This window comes from Thunnus thynnus, chromosome 23, assembly GCF_963924715.1.
Source record: "Thunnus thynnus chromosome 23, fThuThy2.1, whole genome shotgun sequence".
Lineage (NCBI taxonomy): Eukaryota > Metazoa > Chordata > Actinopteri > Scombriformes > Scombridae > Thunnus > Thunnus thynnus.
In genome coordinates this window covers 13,938,798-13,956,076 of record NC_089539.1, presented here as the reverse complement: position 1 = coordinate 13,956,076, position 17,279 = coordinate 13,938,798, and the positions used below count along the sequence as shown (strand labels likewise).

The 17,279-nt window shown below is 40.2% G+C and overlaps 2 protein-coding genes and 4 non-coding genes across 12 annotated transcripts in view; 5 read left to right on the top strand and 1 right to left on the bottom strand.

The window, feature by feature from the left end:
• The window catches only part of LOC137175527 (ELKS/Rab6-interacting/CAST family member 1-like), a 138,714-nt gene extending 134,731 nt beyond the window's left edge, over positions 1–3,983 (top strand). For all 6 annotated transcript variants that reach the window (XM_067581209.1, XM_067581215.1, XM_067581213.1 and 3 more), the window contains one exon: positions 1,724–3,983. In XM_067581209.1, the coding sequence (XP_067437310.1) occupies positions 1,724–1,861 (138 nt within the window). In that variant the 3' untranslated portion in view covers positions 1,862–3,983. The remainder of the gene's footprint in view (positions 1–1,723) is intronic.
• A 4,370-nt stretch (positions 3,984–8,353) lies between these two features.
• On the top strand, positions 8,354–8,465 carry trnal-caa (transfer RNA leucine (anticodon CAA)). Its single transcript has 2 exons — positions 8,354–8,391; positions 8,420–8,465. It is a non-coding gene; the product is annotated as a tRNA-Leu (tRNA).
• A 389-nt stretch (positions 8,466–8,854) lies between these two features.
• Positions 8,855–8,966, top strand: trnal-caa (transfer RNA leucine (anticodon CAA)). Its single transcript has 2 exons — positions 8,855–8,892; positions 8,921–8,966. It is a non-coding gene; the product is annotated as a tRNA-Leu (tRNA).
• An 849-nt stretch (positions 8,967–9,815) lies between these two features.
• Positions 9,816–9,927, top strand: trnal-caa (transfer RNA leucine (anticodon CAA)). Its single transcript has 2 exons — positions 9,816–9,853; positions 9,882–9,927. It is a non-coding gene; the product is annotated as a tRNA-Leu (tRNA).
• Positions 9,928–10,117: 190 nt separating this feature from the next.
• wnt5b (wingless-type MMTV integration site family, member 5b) overlaps positions 10,118–17,279 on the top strand; it is an 88,437-nt gene continuing 81,275 nt past the window's right edge. Inside the window, exon 1 of one of the 2 annotated variants that reach the window (XM_067581228.1) lies at positions 10,118–10,824. In XM_067581228.1, coding sequence (XP_067437329.1) covers positions 10,453–10,824 — 372 coding nt within the window. In that variant the 5' untranslated portion in view covers positions 10,118–10,452. The remainder of the gene's footprint in view (positions 10,825–17,279) is intronic. The other variant, XM_067581230.1, reaches the window with a different exon arrangement.
• On the bottom strand, positions 17,124–17,196 carry trnak-cuu (transfer RNA lysine (anticodon CUU)). Its single transcript has one exon. It is a non-coding gene; the product is annotated as a tRNA-Lys (tRNA).

Here is a 17,279-nt window from a genome sequence, read left to right as displayed (position 1 = left end):
TAGTATTTAAGCGCAGTCGTAAGGGGTGTCCAGACAATAATATACAGGTAGATGCTCATAAACATAGTAAACGTTGGTCAATTAAGTTGGATAGTTGTCCTTTGAAAAATAAAAATATTAGGATTATTATTTACATACTGAATAACTGCTGTAGTCCATAAAGTTCATCTGAGAAACAGATTCTTTAAAAAGGTTGAGGCTGAGATATTTTATTAATGACTATTAATCTCTACTACTGTATGGGTCAAGCTCCATTAAAGTCATTAATCAGTGAATCATTTGGTCTTAAAAATGTGAAAAACGTCAATCAAGCCCATGATGCAACTTAAAATGTCTTGTTAAAACACTCTAAAGCCCAAACATATTCAGTTTACTATCACAGAAGACTAAAGAAACCAGAAAATATTCACATTTAAGAAGCTGGAATCAGAGAATGTTAGCAGTTTTTCTTAAAAAGTGACTCAAAACGATGAATCGATGATCAAAATAATTGGTGATTAATTATATATCGACTAATCATTGTGGCTCTGGTGCCTATTTTGTATTGAAGTCTTTCTGAAATTTGTAGCCTCCAAACTATAACTATAGCAACTATATTTACATGTTATTTTTCAGGAGATTTTCATTAATCGTTAACAGTATTATTGCTTATAGCAGCTTTACATATGAATAAAGCCTCTGTGATGTAAAACGTCGCTGAGGTTCGCTGGCTAAGAGATGAGAGCAGCGAAAGAGGTTAACTGGGAAATGTTTGCCAATATCTGACCCAGGCCTCACACACACATGTACATATGAACACACACACACACACACACACCAGCTAATGTGGGCTTGTGTTACATGGCTGTTTGAGTGGTGCTCTTATTGATACAGATGTATTGGTCATTAAGTCAGTTAGGTTTGACGTCTCAGCCCGACTGCAGCCAAAGAAAATAACATCAGCACTCTCTCAGAGAAATGTTCCACTCTCTATGGGCAGAAAGAACTACATTGTGGTGTTTTCAGATTGCAGTCTGATATGTGTGTCTATGTGTGTGTATGTGTGTATGTGTGTGTGTGTATGTGTGTGTGTGTGTGCGTGTGTCACCTTAAACATGCTCCTTCATCTTCCATGTGGCTGGGAGAAAAGAGGAGTGTGAGCCTACGCTTGTGTGCTTTACTGATATCAGATTTAAATCCCTTTTATCTCTCTTCTCCTCTCATCATCTTCTTTTTTCCCCAACTTAAAGGAATAGTCCCACTTTTTTTTTATTTTTTTTTTAGGGAAATACACTTGTTTGCTTTCATGCCAAGAGTTAGATGAAAAGACTGATACCTCTTTCATATCTGTCTGTCTGAATATGAAGCTGGAACCGGGAGACGTTAGCTTAGCTTAGCATAGAGACTGGAAACAGGGGGAAACAGCTAGCCTGGCTCTGTTGAGGCAAGAAAATCTGCCTGCCAGTGCCTGCAAAGCAGATGTAACGTAACATCTTGTTTGTTTAATTTGTACAAAAATGAAATGACATGACAGGAGGTTATGTGCTGGACTATTTCTCAGCCAGGTAAATTCACGGCTTCATATCTAACGGACAGATATGAGAGTCGTATCAATCTTCTCATCTAACTCTCATCAAGAAAGCAAATCTGATGTCTTTAAATTCCATTTTACCATGTTGGTTGTATAACAATATGTTGGTTTACAAAATGGTAAAAATCCTTCTCTTCTTTCTCTCTCTCTCAGTTGGAGGCGGAGTTAGCGCTGTGTGAGAGGGAGGGGGCGGAGCTACAGGAGTACGCCAATCAGGTCCTGCAGCAGATCGCCGACCGATGCCCCGACATTTTGGAACAGGTCGTCAACGCCCTGGAGGACAGCTGCTGACGCTCGCACACACACACACACACAAGCAAACACACCCACATAAATAAGCTTACGTATATATGATTCACAAGCACACAAAGTCATAAAAAAAAAAGCATGCAGACTCGCAAAACATTTAACACGCAGCATCATCAGAAGCCTCCAGTCCGCTGCCGAAATCTCCTGATACGCAAATAAGATCACAGCGTCAGATATGAAGATGAAGAAGATTTCTTTTTTCCCTTCTGTTACCTGCTCTTCTCTCATTTTCAAATAAGCAAAAGGAGAATTTCCCTTCGAGGATCGACAAAAAAAATCGAGTTGTTATTAAAAAAAAACATTCTTTCACAGTGTCTTTAGTCGCCATAATTTGAATGAACGGCACCAGCTGACGGCACTGCTGTTCAGTTTTGAGTTCAAAGTGCTTTGTTGGCATGCAAGTTCATTGGAAATAGTTGATGTTTTTGAGACTTTTAATACTTATTTTCCTAACTATTCCAAAACAGAAGAAGCCTTCACTGCACTCACCATCTGTGACACTTCAGAGCGGCCATCTTGTGTCCTTCTAGGCAATCAGCAGTTGGACTTGTAACTTGATGTATTTTATGGGGGGAAAAAATATTTTCGAACTGTATAAAAGTGAGTTGCCAGGTTGTTTCTGATGCCAGATTTACACGCTGTTGCCACATTATTGGATTGGTTCAGATACAATGTGTGTTTATTTCAGCTGCCTTTGGTTCTTTACATCATTTGCTGCTATCTTTTTAACTCTTACTTTCTTTTTTTCTCCCCCCCATTTCTTGTGTTTCTTTTATTTCAGGCATCTAAGGTATGAAACGTCCCAAACTTGCAGATTCTATCAGCAGTAATCTCCAGATAGTTGTGTAAATTGTAAAGAGAGAAGTCTAATAAACAGAAACACTTTTTTTTTTTTTTTTGTCTTGGGAATGTGACACTTTCATCTAATGTTTTCCCATTGCTGTTGAAATGCACAGACGGTAAATCTCGCAATACTCCCTTTATTAAAATATACCAGTGTAGATGTCTTGTGTTTCTTTTTAACCTGAGAAAAAAACGTTCAGTTACGGTGTCCATGCTGAAATTACAAAATCCCTTTTGTGACAATCCCTTTAAAATTAACAAAGGACAAAATCTGAACTTGCTCATTTCCCCTCATTGAAACATCTGTTGTTTTTGTTTTCTTTCTTTTTTGGGAGGGAGGGGATATTAAAAAAATTATATATTTTTTTGCTTTTGGTAATATATATATATATAAAACACTAGTCTGGTTTAATTGAAAATATTGTCATCCATTGTTTAGTATATTACATAATGTGTCCAAATCTTTTTTTTGTGATGCAAGTAACCACAGATTTGTTCCACAAGCGGGAGACTGTTATTGGGAACGTATATATTGCACCTACATGAGGCTCTGTGTCCACCAGGAGCATTTTCCTCCAAATCAGTTTCTTGTTCTTGTTGTTTACAGTGGAAATGACACTCTGATGCATGTTTCCCACAGCACTGACAGCCTTAGCATGATTTAAAACGCTTAGAGCACGGAGTGCTTAGAGGTTCAAATTGTTTCAACTTAAAGCAAAAGCTACTCTAACAAGTTTTTATAGTCACAGTAAGTGCTGAAACCATGAGTGAAGCTGCCCACGTGCAACTGTTTAGCTCTGCTTCCTAAAAAAGAAATAAGTGGACACAGAGCCTGAAGACAGGGATTTACGCTGAACACTCAAATCTGATTTTACACCCAGATCTGACCTTTAAGAGGGAAAAAAAAGAGTTTTCCAGCCTCTAAGCACTGTCTTATAACAGCTCCGAGCCCCATGGGTGTAAAGGAGGAGTTTCATTCCACAACATCAATTTTAGGAGAAGGAATCGTCACCTGACGTTGAGTGCAGGCTGTTTGAATGTTACCAGGGTTTCAGGGTTTGTGTAACATTGTATAAATAGTAGGAATCTCATTTTGGAATGAAACTCCGTCAGATATGAGCAAGTGTAAATCCAGTATCTTGTTGTCTGTTTTATAATGTTTTGTCATTGAACGGTGATGACAGGGACTCACCTTGACTTTGCTGTGGATTGAAAATCGGAATGAAAGAATGGAATAAAATAAAATATGGATTTATCTTTACCTCGTTATGGAAGAATTCTGTCTGTATTTGTCTGTCTCAGATATTTGACAGGTGAACACTGTTGCACATCCTGACATTTTGTACCAATTCCTTTATTCTCTCACTCACACTGTCCCTTGCACAGTGGTAAATTTTGTTAAAGATTCCAGACATGTTTTAGGAAATATACAAGTACTGTGCTTTGAATAATAATTTTTGATATGATTTTTTCCCCAAAAAAGATGATACAAGATGTCTCATACCTTACTGACAAGTCCATTCTCAGTGTTTGTGCAATGGAGGCTTCAAGTTTCCAGTTGCATACTGGACCATGATTGGCTCCCAGACTAGTATGTTCGTATTTACACCCCTTAAACTCAGAGAAACTTTCCACTTTCAGCAGATGAAAGTGAAAACAGCCTTCTGGTGTCAAACTCTGCACACACATCATTCTGCACAGTGAAGCTCAAACATCCAAGTGAAGTAACAATAAGTAAAACATGTTTTGCAGATGGTATAATGTTTGTTATGTTTTGAAGATGACTGTCATTTATACTTCTTCGCCCAAGTCCTCCTCCACTCAAAAAATATGTTTTTCTTCTTGTTCCTACAGTTGGATGTTTGAGCTTCACTGTGCAGAGTTTGACACTAGAAGGTTGTTTTCACATTTATCTTCTGAAAGTGGAAAGTTTCTCTGTGCTCATTGAAAATCCAATTTTAAGGGGCGGGCCTACGAGCATGATTTGTGACATCACAACTAGTTTGGAGCCAATCGTGGTCCAATATTCAACTTACACGAGTGTGATTTGGAAACTTTGGAAGCCTCCTGTGCACATGGACTTTACAGTGAAGTAGGAGACATTTTGTGTTCGGCAGGTAAAATTTAGAATCGAAATTTATTTGCATATTCATAGATTTTGGATTTTTTAATGAGGGAGAAAGAGGGAGATGCCATTTTTTGTGGAAAAACATCAGACACACAATATTGTTCCAAGCAGAGTATTTCTATATGTCTTAATACATGTCAATATCTACACGTTGTAGCTGATGTTGCTTCCTTGAAAATGTAGCCACATGTCGGGGCAAAGGCAGCTACGGAGAAAGCACGTAGAACTGGGACTGGATTTGTCTGTGGCCTGTGGGACTCCCATTAACCCATTACGTCAATTATAAATCCAGTTTAGGGCAAATGATACTGAAAAATCTGTCCTTAACTTCTCTGACCTTCCCTTTCCTTCTCTCTCACTATCTCCCCCTTTCACATGCAGACTAAACTGCGTCTCTTATCTTGTCACCAGTGGTTTATTTTCCTACCCTCCCACAATAATGACATTATTCCATACCCAAAGCTTCCCTATCTAGACCAGTATCCTTCAAAGAGGCCCCATCCTGTTCCAGTTCTGCACCACACACTAGCCACATCATTACTACTGTTTGAAATGACCAACGACTCATCCCAAAGTGAAGTGTTTCCCAATAACCTGGACTCAAATCAGATTTATGCTACGCACAGTTTAAACTTGACGTGTTTAGTAACTTTAACTGTTTTCTTGGTGCCAAATAGAAGAATGAAGGAAACATTTTAGGCCAGAAAGAGGGTGAACGAAGATGATTAATGACACAGAGGAGTCGACTGTGTGGAAAGTGCCCCACATACACACTTCCTTTTGGAACTTGCATATGGCAGCAGCTTGGTGTAATGAATTGTGAGACTCATTCAACTAGAAAACCCTGGTTTAAAGGCCCCACCCGGCTCCGCTAACCTTGAACCTCCACCCTGACCTGACCTCTAACCTCCCCTGTGAAGAATTTCCCAAGCAAGGATCAAACCAGCATCAGGTTTTTAGAGCTGTTCTGTTTTTCACACAATAAAACATATCAAACACACCGAGAGCCGACTCCTTGACAGTCTGTAAATGTAGCATATGTGCTGGTGTTTACCGTCACATATGGCAACGCTTTGCGTCTGCCCGTGTGTCCGTACCTGGGTTTGCGTGGAGGATCGGTTCTGCTTTCTCCATCTACTGTCCTAATAAAAGCCAGTGGAGGGAGACAGAAGGAATGGACAGAGCGAGAAAGAGGCGGAGGGAAAGAGAAACGCATGTATGACTCCCTGATTTATGTGATGGAGAGAGAGAGAGAGAGGGAGGGAGAGATAGATAGGAAAGAGTGGAGACACAACCCACTGAGCACCAGACATCATTCATCTTCTTGTCTCTGCTGTAACTCTTCTGTAGCTCCGATTCTCTTTGAGCTGCGTGTGACACAGTTTCAGAACACGCAGTAAGTGCATGTTACATGTTAAAACATCAAAAAATATTCATCAAAGAAGTTCATATGTACAATATTCCCACAAAAACCTCATCTAAGATGGAGACGTCCTTTCAGTTTCAAGTCTTACAATAAGCTCCAGCCTTGATTTTGCCCAATCAGCGTGACAGAAAGCAGAGAGTAGAACAAATATAGGCTTAAAAATGTCTTTTTTAAATGTAATTTCTGCATCATATATATCTTTTTTAGCTATTTGACTGAAGTTGAATAACAGCTGGATTCACTTGCAAGCTTAAAATCAAATCCTGAGTCGTGTCCCAATTCCAGACCACGTACTAACATTGATCATATTTTGAGTTTGTAGTGAGTTCATTCCAGAAAAGTGACAAACTTAAGAATACTGAAAGACGTCGGTATGCAAACTAAATTCCTTGATTTTTGCGTCTGCTGCTCAAGGACTCTCAAAATACATTGTGCAAAGGATGTTTGGGAGTGGCTCACGGCGAGGAATGATGGTGAAAAACAGCTTCAGGGACGCTTCAGAAACATTTTTGCTTTTTCTAGAGCTGAAAAAAGTCAAGTAGTCAATTAGTGGATTTAAAGAAAATTAGTCTGCAACAGTTGTGATAATCAGTATAATCCAAATTATTCCATGCATCAAGCAAAAACGCCAAACATGACTTGGTTTCTCCTTCTCAAATGTGAGGATTTGTTGCTTTTTCTGGTTTTATATAATTGTAAATTGAATAATTTTTGGGGTTTGGACTGTTGGTTGGACAAAACAAGCAAACTTGGGCTCTGGGAAATTGTGAGTGGCATTTTTCTGGCATTTTATAAACTAAATGGTAGCTTAATTGACAGTGTTGTCGCAATAATCTTGTACACAACAGAAAACGACGTTGACTTCTTCTACACTAACTGCAAAAACATACTATGATAATAAGCATTAAGCGTATGAGGTATGCACTATACTGTATATGGGTGGAGGTTTCCACGCAGGAGACTGTACTTTGGAAACTTTTCTTATCCATACGTACTTGTGTTTTAGACTTTGTGCAATGATTTTCTCATGAGTTAGCCTGTTTTGGGTTTTTTCTGTCTCTTACACACACACACCTCTGTTTGCAGAGATCCAGTGTCGATAAGATCTCACTGATACTGGTGATTTACAGCACAAAAAACATAGATGTCCTTGAGATAATATATGTTTGTGTGCACGTGTGTGTAGTTAAAAGTATCTACATACGGTGTAGCCTGTCTCTCCATATATAGAGTATATATGTTATATATATAGTGGAGGGTTGAGACACATGAGGAACCGGGAGGAGAAATAAAAAGTGAGTGACTGCAGAGGAAGTGGGGAGGGCTTGCTTTGGCTTTGAGACGATGTGGTTTCAATCATCACACATCACATCACACATGACTGAAAAGAAAAAGAAGGAGAGAGTGATGGAGAGAAAGAGAAACAGAGGGAGAAGAAGGAGGGAGGGAGGGCTGAGAGCAAAACAAACAGCAGCTCAAATTAAAACACACATTCAGGGTATATTACATATTCTCAAGCTAAATAATTCATGATCTCAGTGCGGTTTGGTGGCGTAATCTCGTTTCTTGTTGGTTTTGGGATATTTTTATTTTTTGCATTCAGATTTTGCTTTATTGTCTCTAATAAATGGTTTGTGAAGTAAACTAATTACTGTCCTGTAGTTGGGATGAATGGGAAAATGAGGGGCGGGCGGAGAGAGCTGGCGAGATGGAAGGGACAGAAGGAGGCAGTGAGCAGTAGGAAAAACTTTTGAGAGGAAATAAAAACAATGTGAGAGGAGTGGAGCTGCTAAAATAAGCTGTTAGCCACTGACAGTCCAAACATCCAGCAACACTGATGACATTTTCCTCTTCTTTCTTTTTTTTTTTTCCTCCTTCATCTGGCCATTTGTGTGACTTTTTAGAGAAAATTTCTCCCAAGCTGCCGTGTCCCGACAAGAGAGAGGGAGGAATAGACAGATTAGGGTTCACAGTCAGACCGCGTTAAGAAGACGCTTTCACTGTAATGCAACCAAAGCTGGCGGAGAATTCTACGTGAAAACCACAAAGCAATGTCGTTGACCTCAAAATGTCAGTTGTCAGGATGGCCGAGCGGTCTAAGGCGCCAGACTCAAGGGATGACTCCTTCCTGAGCAAAAGGGACTTCTGGTCTCCACATGGAGGCGTGGGTTCAAATCCCACTCCTGACAGAGGTTTTACCTGCAAGATTCATCCCAGTTAAATGATTAAACATATGTAAGACGAGTTACCCCTTGAACATGTATGTACATGTAGTAGTCTCCAATCTGAACTGTGTAAAAGTCACAGTGCAAGGTCAACTGCACAGGTGAGCTATGTTAAGGTGATTATTAGCATTAATATAAGTTTGGAGGCAACGTGAAGCACCTTGGCTGAGCTGATAGCTGAGTTATGATTCTGTCAGCACTGTTGCGAAATCATTTAATGTTGCAAAGGGGAAAAAAAAAATCTTGACAACTTTTAATAAACATAAATCAAACTGCAAGTGAAAGGGAGAGACAGATGCTTGATGTGGGGTGAAATTCACAAATCATCTGTTACATTTTTCTCTCTGTCAGTTGTCAGGATGGCCGAGCGGTCTAAGGCGCCAGACTCAAGGCTTAAATCCTTCCTGAGCAAAAGGGACTTCTGGTCTCCACATGGAGGCGTGGGTTCAAATCCCACTCCTGACAAAATTTTTACCTGCAAGCTTCATCCTTGTAGTTTTATTACTCAGGTTTCTCCTTGAATAAATCATGAAGGAACGGAGGATAAAGGATAGTTTCACAATTTATCAAGTCTTAAAACAATAGTAAAGTGCCCAAATGACATTTTTTTGCTATAATCATCCCTCCTGTTCATACTGACCATTAAGAGATCCTTTCATAATGCACTTTCAATGTAAGTGATGGGGGACAAAATCCGCAGTCCTTCCTCTGTGCAAAAATCTATTTAAAAGTTTATTTGAAGCTAATATGAAGCTTCAGCCAGCCAGTCGTCCACATTAGTCACTAGTTTTTACTGTCTTTTTAGTGCCAAAGTCCCTCTTTTTGTTACCATACTTCCACTGCAGTTACACAAGGAAACCCTGTTTGTCAGACACACACAAAACAGGGGAAATCTTTACTAAAAACGACTGTGGAAGATATCAACTTTATTTGACTAACTCAGACATCTCAAGCCTCTTTTCAGATAAACTTTTAAATACAGTTTTGTTCCTCATCACTTATATATTAAAAGTTCATTTGGAGGTGATCTTTTCTCAGTATGAACAGGAGGAATGATTACAGCGAGGAAAAACCTGTTTTAATGTTCATTTGAGCACCTTTACTGTTGTTTTAAGACAGACTGATACCCTATATTTTAATTAACCGACAAAAGTAGCTGCACAGGTGAGCTGCATTAATCTGATTGTCACACCGTGTAGGAATAAAATAAGTCTGACATGTTTTAGATGTTAGACAGAAAGGGATTAAACTAATTATAAAACTACAGCTAACTGAGTTTTGTGAACTCCTCACTGACTTTTACCACCATCAGTTGTCAGGATGGCCGAGCGGTCTAAGGCGCCAGACTCAAGGCTTGAATCCTTCCTGAGCAAAAGGGACTTCTGGTCTCCAAATGGAGGCGTGGGTTCAAATCCCACTCCTGACATGTGTTTTGCACCCATGATTCATCCCCTCTTATCTGGTAATGATCGAGAGACACACTTTTCTCTCCTCCTGTTTCTGCGTAAAACCATACACTTTCTCTCTCTCTCCTTCTCTATTTCTCTCTCTCTCTTTCTCTCTCTCTCTCTCTCTCTCTCTCTCTCTCGCAGCGGTGTGCAGGCGGGCAGTTTCCACATCGGAGCAGAGCAGAGCAGTCAGACGGCTCACACACAAACAGAGAGTGAACTTCAGGGCTCTTTTGTTTCACTCGGCTCAAACTTCTCGCTCGTGTTCCTCGACGCGTAAAACTTTGGAGATAACCCTCCCTCCTCCTTCTCCTCCTCCTCCTCCTCCCCCCCCTCTCTCCCTCTCTCTCTCTCCCTCTGCGTGCGTAATTAGTTGGAGAGCCTTTGGAAACTTGTGATGGCTGTGAAGAAATCTCACTTTATTTCTGACACCTGTTGCTGAGGACACAGCGCGCGCACACACACGTACACAATAGGAGCGTGTGCCACTGATTTTTCAGCTCATGCTTGCGTTCTTACATGACAAGAAGGGACTTTTTTTTTGGTGGCTGACAGGTCCACGGATCGCCGCAGGCTTCGTTATACTTCTGTGTATTCCAATAAATCAACTTTTTGTGACTCAGACAAGGACTTTCGTGCAGTATCTGTGCGTGAAGGTGATCGAGCAACAAAAGGAAGGGCGTTTATTGTGTCAAAATAGGCGTCAAACTTGTGAGCGCTGCGCTGCAGGCTGCTGCGGGGAACAACACCGATCTGTCTGTAGTTTACCAGCCGGACAGAGTCACACTTTTCGGGGCTTGTGCGCTTCGGATGGTGGGAGGAGAAACTTTTCTTGGACAGCTGAGCAACAACTGGATTCAAGCAAACCAGAGCAGGTAAGAAATATAAAGATTTTATAATGAAGTTTTGAAAGAGAGGGGATAAGAACACAAATGCTGCAGGAATATCATAGAAATATCGTAGACGGGGATTTGAGAGTTGTGACTACAACCTAACAATGATTTTTCTGTGATATACAAATTAATTCTAGTCCTATACGGTTGTTATTATATGTCATTTAATCTTTTCTGACAGTTTTTTGACTCTAACATCTGTATCCTGATGAGTTTGATAAGTGGAGCTTTACTGGACTTCATACACAGTTTTGAACTTGACCACTGTTGAGTAAAACTTGCGCTCTGAACAGGTTATAAACATCTGAAGTCAATGTGAGAAACTTTAAACTTCTCCACTGGGTTTGGACTTTGCTCCGTTTGAACTTGTAGACGTTTTGTCCCCACAATGTTTCCGTTGTCACAGTCTACTTACAGAATGGGCTTATTTCATGACAGTGGTGAAATGCAGTGTGTGTGTATGTCTGCGTGTGTGTGTGTCTGTCTGTGTGTGTGTGTGTGTGTGTGTGTGAAGGCTGCCCTCTCGCTTTGCGGTGGAGACCAGGACTATTTTGGTCGAAATGTTGCACAAATGTTTCTCTCAGTAGAGAGAAGCTGCTCTGCCTTCATCTGGGCCAGAGGCTGTTATTGCATCTAACTGCACACTGAAACAAGTCTGTAAGAATCAGGATCTCTTTTTTAAAAATACTTAAAGTGTCTCGGTGACTCTGGTGTTGCATCTCATTCAACAGAAAATGTAATGTAACAGGTCTGTATTCTAATATACATGGATGTACTGTGCACAATAGGTGGCAGCTATAGGTCAGAGGTCACAAATGCAAATAAAATATTAATAGCATGGAGGTAAAATGTATGGAAGTCCTAAACTTTTGAGGAGTGTGGACATTTTTTTTAGCTGGTGAAGTCGAAGTGGTCCAATGTAAAGACATTTGTGCTGAGATTATAAGTTCAAGATGTGATATCTTAAAAAATGCTCTGTAGAAAACACAGAAACTCAACTTTAGTGTTTTGTACATATGTTGTTTTTTCTTGTTTTTTCCATGACTGTAAAGGGTTTTAAATTGTGTCTGAATGTTCTGTACATTCAGTCATTAAGTGGATTTCAAGACATTTAAAGTAACAAAACAAAAAAAGTTTGTGAACAGGTGATTTCATAAAGAAGTTTGATTTTGTGTGTGTGTTTTCACGTATTGGGCAACGGGATGACCTAGAAGACTAACTTAGGCTTTATGGTGACCTTTGACCCCAGTTCATCTCACTAGACTCACACACAAGCAACATGATCCCATGAACTGATTAAGCATTAGGAAGTGTGTCAAAGCCAAACTTTTTTTTGAGTTTGAGGGAACAGAGCAAACACCACAAAACTTAAAAACAGGGTCATCGAGTTTGATTGATCTTTCTCAGAAGAGGCAAAGGCATGCATACTATGACAAAGAAAATACATGACTTAGCCCAATTTCAGCAGAAAAGTATAGTAACACAGACATGCACACTTTCAAAAGTAAGAAAATGCACAATAAAGGAACATTTTATTCACCATGATACATCAGAAAGTCACATTTATCTAACTTGATACAAAGACGTCTTCGTTTTTTGTGATTCATTTAAAGTTTACCCCCACTTTTCTCGTTTGTGAAACGGCCGACTTAACAGAGAAAAGTACGTTTTTCGGTCTGTCATCACGTCTGAAAGCAGACCTATCAGATTCATTTTCAACATGCGATGGCTGCAGAAAGCTGAGGTCGTCTCTGGCGGTGACGTCTCCGGTTCGCTTTGCACTTTTATGGTTCTAAGCCTGAAACCCACATTAGCTGTGGACCGGACTGACAGCCAGGCTGATAAACCCTGCAAGAGGAGAGGAAGTGTGTGTGTGTGTGTGTCTGTGTGTGTGTGTGTGTGTGAGTGATAGATAGTGTTAGATGTGTAGATAGAGGTGGTGAAAAGTGTTGCTGTCAACAAGTTAGCCATTAGAGAGAGATAATCTCTCTTCCTCCTCCCCTCCCTGTCTACTCAGTCAACTTCTGTTCTTTCTCTTCCCTCCCTCTCGCTGTTTCATTCATGACGTTATTTTCTATATGAGTCAGTTTTATCTTTTCTCTTTCTTTTCTTTGTTTCAGTCACCTATCTGTTCTCTATTTACTCTCTGTCTCTCTCTCGTCTCATGTTGGGTTTGACGTTAAGGGTGTCTGTCTGTCAGGATTTTATTTTTCTCATTTCAGTTTGAAAAATTGACATATGAGGAAGCAGATTGGTTTTACCCCCTTCAAAAAAAAAAAAAAGATTTGTTTCTCTTGAGGACGTTTCAAACACTTTCCAGGCTTATTTCCTTTCATTCACTCCTCGTCTCAACTCTCTCTGTAGTAGCGAGTAACACAAATTACCTAAAAACTAAAATTAATAACAGATTCATGTGGGAACAACATCAAAAAAAAAACAGGCCATTGTTAAGTAAATGTGTCTGGATGCATTTAAAAAAATGTGTATTCTAGGAATTTTCTCATTTCTTTCTTCACATACCTCTGTCTGTCTGCTTGTCTGCCCTCCAACTGGTGAGAAAGACCTTTTCTTTAACTAAACACTGAAGTGCTGCTTGAGTGTCTTGTCCTTCGGGACTCGGTATTTAGGGAAGGGGAGTAAGTGTGTGTGTGTGTGTTTCCACGCCAGACACTTGAGAGGATGGGATGTCTGCAAACATCAATGAATCCTCAAGGTCATTCGAGAGTGTTTTTGTGAAGTGTGTGTGTGTGTGTGTGTATGTGTCTGCGTTTGTCCCATGTGTTCAGGCACAATAGATTAGGGAATGTTTTTTAATTTAACAACCCTCTGAAAGTTGACTATTCAGTGTGTGAATGTGTTTGCATTTCTTTGTCTGTGCGTGTGTGTCTGAGAGGAGGGAGTCTTTAACACTGGATGTGTTACATGTGTGTATTTTAGCCCCGTGGGAGCACTAATGGCTAACATGGCCTTACACACACACACACACACACACACACACACACACACACACATACATACACACACAGACGGTGGTCCATGTGAAGAGGATGGCTTCTCCAGCTCTCCAGTTGAAGAGCCAGTATTTTAAACACTGGTCTCTGATTGGTTGACTGGAATCCTGGGAATTCCTCCCAGGACGCTGTATGACAGCGGCCGGCTTAACCCCTGCACCTCTGCTGTGTGTGTGTGTGTGTGTGTGTGTGCGTGTGTGTGTGCGTGTGTGTGTGTGAGCCGTTTTTAGCCAGTTTGGTTTGTGGGATGACTGCGCTGACTCGGCAGAGAGATCCGTTAATATACTTCAGTAAAAGCTTAGCTCCACATTTGATGTAACAACTCTGTTTTTCTCAATCACGCTCTGATTCGACTTTTCACATTTCCAGACATTAAATGTTGTACACACTCCACCAGGGCTCTCCTCATCATGAAAACAGTCTTTAGGAGGCTAGGAACTCATTGTAAGCTTATTTTTTGTTGCAAAAACACCAATTTCAAATTTATCAAAGAAGTGATTTTGCATTCTGTTTTGATGACAATTTCTAATTTTGAGAACGCACATGTTGAGATGCTATTATATATCTTGTAGTTGTGGTCCTTTCCATAATTTATGTGAACCTTTTGACCTTTTGGGAGGTTAAGAGCTAATATTGTATTTTGTAAAGACTGTTTTGATTGAAAGATGATTGAAGAAACTTGTACAACATACCGGAGAAGACTTTCTGATGAAGAATGTGGTTTTTTTTTTTCATCTAGTAATCCAATATTTTTTAACAAGACTAAGATTAGCATTATTATTATTATTATAGCAAATAATCACTAAATAAGTTTTGCATTTATGTGCTCACCAATCAAAGTATTTAATTGATGATGAGAAATAGATGAAAAGTCAGGGGATGTCCAATGTTACTACAACTCATCCTGAAGGGAAGACGAATGTCTTGCAATTGCAAAAATTTCCTTGCAGTTCATCAAATAGTTGTTGACATATGGAACGACCGACGAACGTCGCCATCGTACAACCACAAAAACAAGTGATGGATAAATAGTTTCTTTATTATCCTTCTTAATATCCACTGAAATGTTCGAGCCACTTGAAAACATATTATAATAGAAGTTGACAACTTCACTCAGAGGAGCAGCCTGCACTTTAAGCCTGCTCCTTTTGTGTGTATATCGTGTGTGTGTGTGTGTGTGTGTGTGTGTGTGTGTGTGTGTGTGTGCAGTGTGGCCATGCGGTACTCATTATGGTCAAGTGCTGCGTGTGTATGCATTTCTGCATGTATGTGTGCACTCAAAATGTGACCCTGCGGTATTCGTTACGGTGTCTGTGCTCAGCATTCTCGACGCCTGCACGTGTGTGTGTGTGTGTATGTCTGTGTGTGTTTTAGGCCTTTCTGGGCCGGTGGTTCAGGGCTATGCAGTGATGTCATCGGGGCGGCAGGGTGGGGTAACATGGGGTTAGAGTTTGGCAGAGGTCCTGATTCCAGCAGCCCTCAAAATGCGTGTCTGACCAGTAAGTATGTGACTGTCCCTGCTTGTCCATGTGTTTGCGTGTGTGTGTTATATGGTCAGTGGTAGTGGTCACCAGCTGTATGCTAGCAATGTCCTACACTAATAGTAAAAGTGGTTTATTGGACACTTTATAGAGCCTGAAACCATTTTATAAATCCGGCAGGCTGGTACAAGGGGACAGTCACAGACCAAACGGCCGCAAGCCACACAGCGTCAGACCAGAGGAGATGCAATTACAGAGCAGCATTGTGTCCAAGCTAACCTCTTCTGACCGCTGACTTCATTTACATGAAATCCAGTGTTCCAACTCGATAATGACAGTAAGAAATTCCCTTAACCATGTAAAGCTATTGTCGCTGTATGAAGAACAAAAAGACACAGAGCAAAAGCAGATTTCATTAGCATTTTGAAACTATTTACATACTACTGTCAGGTGTATAGATAGAACCTCAAACTGACGACATCTTATTTTTTCATTTTATATATATTCCTTTATTATTCATATCTGACTCTGATTGCGGTCATAGTTATGAGAAAGGAAGTGCTGCAAGGCCAGATTTTATCAGGATACTTTATAATCCACTTACACTCAAGTTGTCAGTTTATTAGGTACACCTAACTCAAACTCATGCAGTCTAACACAACGACCCTGCAATAAATCCTGCCCTCACAGAGATTATAATGTTGAGTTTTGCTGAAACTGTTTCAGAGAAGTCAACTTTATGGTCATTTTGGTAGCTATAGTTTGTGGAGGTGTTGAAATGTGCTGAGTTATACTGAGAGGTGTCTCTAATATTTTGTCCACCCCACTTATATCAGAGAGTAGGCTAACTAGTTGTATGTGGCTACCAAGTGTACATTCATTTCAGCACATAAAGGTCAGATTGTTTTTGACTGTATAATTAGTTTTTTCCACACTACAGGGGTATTTTAGCTGCTGTCTGCTCATTTTAATACAAATTTACTTTAGTTATAACCTGTTTAAATGTTTAAAATTGCATTTTTAATGTAAAACTGTTTGACATGTATACCTTGTTCAAAATGTGCCAAATAAGTTTAGAAAAGAAATAAGAAAAGAAAAGGTTAGAATAATGAATGCGCTCTGCCATCTAGTCTCAAATAAAAGGCTTGAAGCACAGTGGTTCTAGTTTCTCAAACATTGCCACAAAGGTAGCAACGAGACTGAGAGATTGTCTGGATGTTGGATATTTCAAAACTCTGACATTGCAATGTAATGAGAAGAGCATTCAGACATTATATGGGGAATAAGAATGTACAGCCATTATAAACAGCATTATCAATCTCCTCTTCCCTGCTCCCTCTGCTCAGTGGCCCCCTGATCCAACGCTGATAAAACTATCAACAGCACACCTGCACCGGGCTGGAAAGCTGACACACACACACACACGCACACACACATACAGACTACCACACAGACTATAGATGAACACAAACCCAGACAGATGGGGACAAGAATCTTATTTCGCGCATGCTCACTTCAGTGTATTCTCCTCTGCTTTTAACTGTCTCTCTTTCAAACTTTCTCCTTTTCCATCTCTCTTCATTTTAACTCTGTTGCTCGCATTTCAGTGTCCAAATGTTGTCTTTCCTGCGTTTGTGTGGTAGTGATGTTAGTCTAGCAGCAGAGTTAGGATAGTGATAAGATAGTGTATGATCTCAAAGAGTCAAGAGGACTACATCTTTATCAGAGACTAGTTTCAGCCGCAGACACTCTTGGATCTCGTCCTCAATCACTCTCCCAAAAACGCCAGCGCCCAACGTGGGGCTCGAACCCACGACCCTGAGATTAAGAGTCTCATGCTCTACCGACTGAGCTAGCCGGGCTTGTGAAGCTTATTTATATACACTCAAAAACAGATATGGTGGTAAATATACACAATCAGCCAGACTTTTACGTCATTTATATG